General features: G+C 48.6%; 2 protein-coding genes across 2 annotated transcripts; one reads left to right on the forward strand and one right to left on the reverse strand.

Annotated features, from left to right (window-relative positions):
- Window positions 1-1,501: 1,501 nt before the first annotated feature.
- ASPGLDRAFT_57668 (cytochrome P450) lies at window positions 1,502-4,483 on the forward strand (the record flags this gene model as incomplete). Its single annotated transcript, XM_022548269.1, has 4 exons — window positions 1,502-3,163; window positions 4,081-4,109; window positions 4,160-4,305; window positions 4,365-4,483. The coding sequence occupies exons 1-4, from the start codon at window positions 1,601-1,603 to the stop codon at window positions 4,481-4,483; spliced, it is 1,857 nt and encodes a 618-aa protein (XP_022401406.1). The 5' UTR covers window positions 1,502-1,600.
- A 1,592-nt stretch (window positions 4,484-6,075) lies between these two features.
- Window positions 6,076-8,125, reverse strand: ASPGLDRAFT_35189 (Zn(II)2Cys6 transcription factor; the record flags this gene model as incomplete). The annotated part of the gene is made up of 7 exons (XM_022544529.1): window positions 6,076-6,571; window positions 6,624-6,927; window positions 6,980-7,295; window positions 7,341-7,762; window positions 7,816-7,968; window positions 8,021-8,035; window positions 8,089-8,125. 7 exons carry the CDS (start codon window positions 8,123-8,125, stop codon window positions 6,076-6,078), a joined length of 1,743 nt encoding a protein of 580 aa, XP_022401407.1.
- Window positions 8,126-9,929: the final 1,804 nt, after the last annotated feature.

Here is a 9,929-nt window from a genome sequence, read left to right on the forward strand (position 1 = left end):
ATACCAATATTTGCGCGAGCCGCTAGTCTTCCAGCCATGCATATCCGAGTGCACGATTGCTTGGTATACCCATGACCCCACCGTTCATACAAACGAGTGTAGATTGGTTTTTTCACGCAGGAGGAGCAGGAAGTGCTTGTGATCTTATCAGGAAAAAATACGCGCGTGTCCTTGCTCACTTAACATGACTATCGACAAAGAAGCCTTTGCAAAACTTGAATCCCTGTACGACAATTCAGGAAAGCAACCTAATGTATATGTCACTGTCGGCAAGCTCTTGCGTCCGACATTGCTTTCGAGATACAGGTTTAGTGCTGTGTAAAGGCTGATCTAGGGTAGACCTTGGAACAAGCCCCAATTTCGTGTCAGGGACTCTTTACGGACCCCGAACCAAGGTCCTAAATTCGGAGTATATCGAGATTAGATGGGAGATTTTTGGAGATCAGATCTAGAAGCACTGGGGGGGGGGGGGGGGGGCAGATAAGCTACGGCTTTGCATTGCAGGATTCGATCTGATCGACAGTGGATGGGGATGGTTCAAATCTGTCCGAGCTCTTTTCAAACTCGCTAGTCTATATTAACGTTCTATACTAGGGGTAACATCAACCAAGAACAGGTCAATCGGTGGTAGCGAGCAACGGCTAGAGATGGGAGGAGGCGGAAGGGTCTTAGCCCTGTAACTGGATCATCGTCAAGTTGCCGCATGGGACGGTATCGCAGGACGCGGTCATGGAAGCGCGATAATTCTTAAAAGACGTCAAAACCGATACGAGAAACTTCAACCCGAACAAAACGCTGCGCTACGGCCCTTTCGGCAGAGAGACCGCAGCGACCGCCGTCGAATTACTTGAGCAGGATCCCCACATAAAAAGGTCAAATGCCCGCATTGAATAGCCGCCTTCTCAAAAGTTTTCCCTGCGCAGCGTTCCGCCTTTTTGGGCTGACTGTGCTGACTTGGACTAGTCAATACTAGGGGATCAAACCATAACTACTGCGGGCTACTTCCGAAGCCACTTAAGATCCTTTGGAGTGGAACTATTGATACATTCCTTGTATGTAGCTCTAAAGGATCATGCTCAGTATCCCTGTATTATTCTCCATAGCATGGCTCATATGAGGCTGCGCGGGCCCGGCGAAACAAATCGCTGTGAAATACCCGAGGCACGTCAGTGGATCATAGCCCGATAGAAGCCAAGATACAGCATACAACAAGAGTATATATACGCGCGATCTGCGATGGCCATCAGATTCGAGGAGAAATAACGCACATAAGGATCTGCAAAATCTGATTAGCTGCCGTTAGGGCTGGGACACCCAGAAGGGAAAGTTTCCTTATCGGGAATGTGGGACCAGCGGCCATCGTGATCAACCACGGCAACATCATCTCTACCAAAAAGGGTCGTTCGACCAACTTCTATTAGCTCTATTGGATGCTTTTCTGATGTGATACAAGATTCGGGGAGATCAGCTGTGGCGCACAATGTTTGTTTTGGAAGTATATCTCGTCATGGACAGGTCAGCGAGTAGATATGTATACCGTGCCAGCTATCCGGTCAAGTACTCCCTCGACACATTCTTCTAGAGCAACCCTGATTTCACAATGCTGGCACTCCTAGTGTTTTTCGGCACAGCACTTGCCGCTATCCTCTACATCCTTGTCCTCCCCGTTGTATACTACTTCTACGACCCCAAAGGACTCCGAAAATACAGCAACTTCTCCCCCCTCTCTGGCCTCACCGACCTCCGCCATTGCTACCTCAGTGCCTGCGGCTACCGTTCCAAAGGCATATACAAAGCGCACAAGGAGACCGGTGCTCCCATCCTCCGTACAGGCCCTAACGCTCTCTCCTTCCGTGACATCCGCGCGATCCACGACATTTATGGCCACGGCACCAGATGCACCAAAGACCTCAACTATGTCATCCTAGGCGGTACGCATACCCAGCTCTTCGACGTGGTCGATAAGACAGACCACTCCCGCAAGCGCAAGAGGCTCTCTGCGGCTTTCGCGATCAAGAACCTGGAGCGGTGGGAGTTCAAGGTTGCGCATACCACGCAGCGGCTGCTGAACGCAATGGATGCGCATTGCACGAAGCCACTACTGCCTGGACAGACTGGTCCGGATTCTGCGGATGTAACACTGGATTTTGGAGAATGGATTTATTTCTTCACGATTGAGGCGATCAATAATATTGCGTTGTCGGCGGATTTGGGTATGTTGGAGAGGGGGTGTGATGTTGTCACTGCCCAAAGAATGGATGGTACGCTGTACCAGGCGCGGTATCGCGAGGCACAGAATAATTCTGCACTTGCTGGGGCCGTGTTCGTGTGGGACTATAAGCACTTTCCATTGCTTGCGAAGCTGTCCAAGCTGAGTCCTAAGTGGTGTGATGTTTGGAAAAAGGGAGAACCTTGGGGTGATATTGTCCATCACCAATCTGCCATCCGACTGCAGCAATACTTGGCTGGTGAGAAGCTGGATGACTTTTTCTCGTCTCTGATGGAGGATAAGCAAGGGAAGGCAAATAACCTCAAATGGGGCGAGATCATAGCAGAGGTCGGTGCAATAATCAACGCGGGCGCAGACACCACGTCTATTGCTCTGACGAACGTCCTGGAGCTCCTCCTCCACAATCCCCAACACCTCCACACTCTCCGCCACGAACTTGACAGCGTCCTCGATGAAGACGAAGTTACTGCCCCCTATGAAAAAGTCAAAAACCTCCCCTTCCTTCGCGCTTGTCTTGACGAGGGTCTCCGCATTTCCCCTCCCACCTCAGCTGGTCTCCCCCGCCGCACACCACCAGAAAAAGCGCAAATTCTAGGCCAATGGATTCCAGGCGACACAAGTGTTTCGATGACCATCTATGCCACGCATAGGGACTCCAACATCTTTCCGGATCCTGAAGAGTATAAGCCTGAGCGGTGGATGGATCCTGAGGCCAGGAAGCGGATGGAGCCGTACTTTACACCTTTCTCTTCGGGAGCTCGTGCGTATCTGGGAAAAAACATCACGTATTTGGAGCAGATGGTAGTGTTGGCTTCGATTGTGAGGAGGTATGAGTTTGCGTTGAAGTCGCCGGACTTCAGGCTCGAGCGGAGGGAGGCGTTTAACTTGCTTGTTGGGGAACTGCCCGTCAAAATTTGGATGAGAGAATTGGAAGTATAATTGCAACTCATGAAAGTAGTAAGATGGTTAAAATAGCATTGAATATAACTTGTTTTCTTTGACCGTAGTGTCAGGTGACATGTGCAAACAAACAAACAGGTCGCGCTCAAAAAGGACCTTCTACTTCCTCTATTACCCTCGATAACTAGCACTTTAAGCTTACTCACAACGGCTACTGAAGTTACGACTCGGACCGATACCTTCTAGACGATTATCGCCCTACTTTCAAGTTGACTGAACTGTTAATGACCTTAAGGACTTCCAACGCTTCCCATACAACGATAAGCGTTAGAGGTTTGGAAGCCATGTCAGTGAGGATGCGACACTAGATGGAGTCCCGGTCTTGGTTCTGTGGTTATACGCGCGGAAGAAAGGGACCAAAACCAAGGCTACATATGTTGCCAATGCTGTGAGTCGCTGTATTCCCAATAATTGTCTCGACAAGTTCTGTTCAAAGTCATGCAGAGCCTATTTCCCACAGTACCATAATGTCATAAGATACGTGGACCCCGGGAAGTTTTCAATTAACTACACACCATTGCCCCTTATGATCGTTTTGGAAGCTATAAAGCCTGAGCTAGCGTCACGGCGGATACTCTGAAAGTGGTCCAATTGGAGAAGCAATAGTCCCCGAGGAATTTTGTCAGAAACTGAAGGACTTCACACTTAGCGAATTCGAAGGCAGCTGGTAAATTGCTTTGTATGGCCATAGAATCCATCGTTTGTTTGCACTGCATGCCATAGGGATCATCCATGGCGACATCGAAGACCATCATTTATGACTTTCTGGAAACTTCTATGGCACCGTTCTTTATGACTTCTCAATCGCCTACACTTTCTCACCTTCTTACCCGTATCATATAAATTGTAAAAGCTCTAGACCACTGTCGGAACTAAGGGTGCGTGAACAGCAACACGCCGAGGAGACAGTCCTAGAACGGTGAGGGGGGATACTGAATCCGTGTTTGCAGTACTGACGTATACATATAGTGCCGAAAAGACAGACTTCCACAACCACCTCGCCGAATCGCTCCAGCTTAGCACAGAAGCCGTCACGGAACTTTGCACCCAGGCGCTGGATAATGAAGAGAATCATCTAGAGTTGTTGATGCTGAAGGTTATGCACCGACCTATCGGTTCGTACTATACAACCTCATAGTCTGGAAACTTGTGCTAATTTGTCGTTGAAATACAGCTTTTAACATGCCTTCCCTTGCCTCCATATTCCCTTTCCTGGAAGCCATTTGCCCAACCGATTCTCCCACCTGGCATATTAGCAGAGCTCGACTACTGGAGCATTACAATGCCGCATGAGTCCAAGTCGAACGGTCGAATGAGGAACCGTCATTGATCACCTTCCCTGACGATCTACTCCTTGTTCACGAAGTCCAGATAGTGCGAGAAGATGCTACCTTTATTTTTCTCCTATCCCCAAAATACTGGGATGTGAAAGGAAGCCAGCCAAAGCTCTTAGCAGTTTTTGCTGAGCTGATCCATGACTCGGAGAGACCAGGGACTGTGGTTACAATGCAGGAATTGGGCGAGCGTTAGGGACTATTGGGGGCAGAATGCCGGGGCTGCTAGGCGTCAATTTTTGAGGGTTTAACGGATGGCTATCTTTGTTTTCGTTGGCTGGGTTTCCAGTGAATAAGCAGCATCATGCCCTGTTTGTAAAACAGTAAGTAGAATTCTAGTTTCAGTTGTGTTTGTTTGCCAAAATGTATTTTCAGAAGAAAGAACGTCTATCCCTCAGTCAACAGAAGCCTGCCAGTTATTCTCTCAATATCAACCTCTCTCGAGGATTGTTGTTCATCATGGAGACCATCCTAACCATCCTCACGAAGCCCAATGTCAACCTCCACAGCTACCAGCGGCAATCAACCTTCACAGAACACAGTCGCTGGGATCAAATAGAAAACATAGCCCCCCTGGTCCGACTTCACATACCAAAACCTCATCCACCGCTAAGATGCAGAACTAAGCCGCCAAATGCTCTCATTCGATCCAATTCCTGTCACCACGGATGCCGACTACCACAAGATCTACAAAGAAAACGGTCTCGGCGTCGTCGCTGCTGCAAAATCCCGCATGATAGTGTCCTACGCTCTCCCAAACAACCTTTTCGTCGCCGCGAGCTCCAGATGCAATATCAAATCCAGCACGAACACGGACTGGGTGACTGGTAATGAGCACAAGTTTGACGGTAATAAGCTGAAGCCCTTGGTGCCCGGAGATGGTAAGTATTGTTGGGGCCATGAGGAGGCTTCTTAAGGTTTTTTTTTTTTGGAAGAGTAGAGACGGGTATGAGGCGAGGAGGCATAAGGTTATGAGGCCGGTGGAGCAGGTCCAGTATTATGGAACCCGCCATAATTGCCGCTTCGCCTGTGTCCAGCACGAAAATGCGTTGCTGCTGTTGTGTCTCCGTTTGGCAGCCGATGGAAAGAAGTCGCCGCGGCCCAAGCTAGAGGTTCAATCCGGGGCACAGTATCAGCGGACCCAGTCTAGCTCGACAACTTCGGATCCGAATTCTAGCGGTACCGAAGTGTCGAGCGACGGGTCTATGGTCCGGGAAGGTGCTGAGATTCAGTACGTGGCTGTCCCCTGGGTGGGAGGACGGGAGGATGGACTCACTATGAACCTGGCTTTGTGATGCTTGGTAATGCTTGCCAATGAGGAATTCCATCTGAAACAGGATTATGAGTCCCTGACACCGCCTCTTCCTCCACAAGTTCAAGCCTCTGAAGACGACTCAGTGATGGATGATGATATGGATGGTTATTCGTAAAGACCAGAGACCGGGGAAAGAAAGACAGAACAGAGAGACAGCAAATAAAAGGAACAAGGAGCGACATAGGGCATTGTTGGGGGAAAAGTCAAACCCGTGTTAGACTACATGAAAAACAGCCCTAAGCTCGCGCTCTCAATTCCCAAGCTCTCCTCAACGCCGCAATCGTAGCCTCAGTAGGCCAGGAATGCTCCACTTCCAAGCCCACCAAGACATCCACCAACGCTTCCTGCTCCTTTGGATTTTTAAAGTACTCCCCACACATAGATATCCCCACGGCAGACGTCACTAGCGCCGGTGGCATTTTTGGATTCGAAACGCCTAATCCAACCAGCCTTCTGGTGATAGATCGTAGCTCTGCCTCTAACGTCGCATTCGCGGACGACGCACCGAGACCGATGCGGGATATTGTAGGATTTGATACGGCGAGGAGGATGCGTGCGAGCTCGATGTGCTGCTCAGCCATGACTTGGCAAGAATTGATGTGCCATATGCGCGGTAAGAATATACCAGATCCGGGATCAGGATCTTCATAGTAAATAGGTCGAAATGCGTGTGATTTGTGTCTGCCATTGTTCTTCGAATTCTTTGAATATTTTCCATCGTTGGACTCTCTCCTCATGGGTCATTGGCTCACAACGGAAACAAAAATTAAGCAGACTTGCGCACCAAATGAGTATGCGATTTGTCCAGATAAAGTCGCTTGCCGTGTCGTCAAAGGCAATGCCAGCTTCATATGGACATATCGGGAGGCGGCAGGGGTGTTGGTGGAGACATGCACTCCAGATCTCTTGTCGGAGGGCGATCAGACAAGCAGAGTGGCCCAGTGATGGTGCGGGGATGTCATGAATACTGGCATTTCGTGGTGGACCGGCGATAGTTCTGTAGGCATAGAATGACTGGTTCCGTTGGGTGTTGATAATAAATTGAACGGCGGTTAGGTATGTTCCGGCGTCAGTTCCTGCGGATGGGGCTATAAATGGTCAGCGACGTAGCATTGTATGGGTGAATGGCATCTAGCATACTGTCAAGCTGTTCGAAGAAGCGCAGGATGGTTGCAGCGGTCAAAACATCCTCATTGAAGTCCCCGCTCGGATCATTCGAGACATGAATCAAGTACGATATGCAGATATCATGGTAGGCAATTACAGCGTCATACCGGATGTTAGGCAGTTGGATGCCGTCATACACGATCAAATTGTTGGAGTTTCGATATGGGCTGCATGGCCGGGTGAGATGCCCAGCCGATGCAGTAAGTAGAGCATAGCGCAGGACGGGACAGAACATTGCCCGTTCTGGTACCGTGTAGCAGAAATTATGGTCTCGATCGCTCGTGTCAAACTAACAATGTCAGTTTCTAATTAGCGAGAGCTGATTAATGCATACCCATGGGGCTAAGTCGTCCACAAAGTGTCGTATCAGGCATGCCTCTTCTATATTCGTCACGAAGGCCTGATTTGATGCAGAGTCCGGGAGTCCTTTCAGGGGACCTAAAGGGTACTTGTCTCGCTGCGGAGGATAAATGGATTGCTCCGGAGCATCATGGTTTTGTTCGATACTGGAAAATGGCAATAGTGCAAAATGGCCAGCGGAATGAGTGTTTTCGGGGGTATACAGTGGCCCCGGACTCGAGAAAACGGGGTCTATTTCGGGAATGGATGAGTGCTCAGTGTCATGAGCATCGTCGGGACGAGGACTGAAAGGGGCTATCGCCGCCCCATGGCTAAAGACGGATGTCTGTCTGGCTTTCAACTTGTTTGGATTATTCTGTGCATATTCCCGGCTCATGTCGACGTACTGAAACTCGCCTGTGATCTGATCAACACTTAACGAGGGCAGAACTACATCCACGAAGACTTACCATCCCTGGCCGTTCCAACCCATTCCTGACTGGGCGAAAACTTCAAATCCGGCTTTGGTCGAGGCTTGTGTGACCGGAACCTGATGTTCACCCTCGACAAATCGCATTTAATGTCGGACTTTTTGCATTGGGCACATGGCCTCTCTCTATTGCCTACAGAAATGTGTCAGTACCTAAGTCGTTGCAATGAGTACATCTTCCAGACATTTTAGATGACGCCCTAGCATATAGTTAGCAACTCCCTGTCCACGGATATCAAAAGAAGAAACTCACCCCTACATCGTCGACAAGCTGGCCCGCGACGGCCCATTGTATAACACTTTCTATTCAAAGTCACTGATACAGTTGTGAATAGTATACAGGTAGAGAAATGATTTATTTCTGGTTCTCTATTTCCGATATCTACCCGATGGAGTCAATTTCCGGAAATGCGGGGAAACGTGGGGAAACGTGGGGAAATTCGGGGAATGCCCAATCGGGATAGATTGTCTCGAAAGGGAAATTTTCCGTATTGGGTTAGCTGCAATTGGAACAACAAACACGATCTTGCCTCCGGTACAACTACATAAGGTCTAGAACGTAACCAATCTCGGATAGAAACTATTGAGTCTCATAGTGATCTTTTTCAAGGGCACCCGGCTGTCGAGGGCATGGACATAGGTGTTGCAGTTGTTCGTTGCCGCATCGTAGTGAGGGTTATCCTTAAAATAGGCCTTGGCTATAATAGACCGTTAACATCCGTCGCAGGTAATCATCGGATGGATATAACATTGATCGTTGGCAACTTGCTGGTATCCCCCAGTTTCTTCACTACCTTCCCAGAAACCTCGCCCACAAAATGCACATTTCTCTTATCCGTGGTGGGGTTCCACTTCCGCGTGTCATAAGTGACGGGGTGATAACTCCCGTCTTTGACGCCCAGGTCCCATTGCATAGGTTTGCTGAAGTTCAGCTCCTCCCTTTTGTTCTTTCCACCTCCCTTCGTAGTCCTTATCACCTTACTGACGGCGTAGTAGATGTGCTGGTAGCCAAGCTGCTTTCATGCCTCATTGATATGAGGTGGCCTCCTCTTGAGCGCTTCCTTCATCTCTGACAAAAGCAGGATCCATCCTGTACAACAGCTTACAATACCTCTCACAAGCTCCCTTTTCTCATAGACAGCCACTGCCAGAAACCTTGAAGCACCGGTTGAACGGGATGAATTTCAATACATCGCCAAGGAGCTTAATGGGAATGATGTTAGTCTTCATGATCTTATAATTCCTCCGGAAAACTTCATGCCTTGGTCAAATTGCTTCTCATCGCTCAGCTTGGGCATTGTGATATGCTCCCAGACGAGCAGCTCCTGGAGCTTGACTATGTTGCAGACTGTGACGGCTCAACGACCAGGCAAACAGTGCCAACATGCCAAATGATGCCATACAAGCAATCAAGGCAAATGGAGTACTAGCCCTGCCACATAAACATCTATAAAACTCCTTCATCATCTAGATAGATTTCTCCTTTCTTCTTCTTCTCTCCAGATTCAATATTCTAATCGATGGTTACCTAGTTTAGATAGGAATATCATTTTGTCAGTATCTACTAGTCCGAGCTCGTGACACGCTCCACTGCGGGTTCGGAGCGGATTGGACAGGATTTTGCGGGTCGTAAATACCACTCTTTAAGGGATAACCAAAGAGTTTATTCAAAATGGAGGGAGTTTAACAGCTGCAGAAGTCAGAGAGCAAGCTCAAGAAGTTGCTCAATAGAAAGAGGAAGAGGTGCAACATTCAAGGCCTCACAGGCCACCAAGGTGCAGTAATTGTAGTGTTACTGGACATAATAGGCTAAAATTCCCAAGCAGATAACTTAATTGATATTAAATGGAAGAATACACCAGTTTAGTGGCGATTAAAAGCGTCAAAACTCATGGCGTTGATATTTCGTGGATTTTGGAGCCGCTCGGTGGTTGGCACTAGCTCGGTAATGGATCACGTATGAACAGGGAACTTGATTAAATAATAATAATTATAATCATAACTGTCTCCGGGGTGCAGACAATACATCAAATGATGTCAACAAGACCTCTACAAACCACAGTGCTCTGCTAATATATTAAACGCCGTCGGCAA

The sequence above is a fragment of the Aspergillus glaucus genome, assembly GCF_001890805.1.
Source record: "Aspergillus glaucus CBS 516.65 unplaced genomic scaffold ASPGLscaffold_9, whole genome shotgun sequence".
NCBI classification, from domain to species: domain Eukaryota; kingdom Fungi; phylum Ascomycota; class Eurotiomycetes; order Eurotiales; family Aspergillaceae; genus Aspergillus; species Aspergillus glaucus.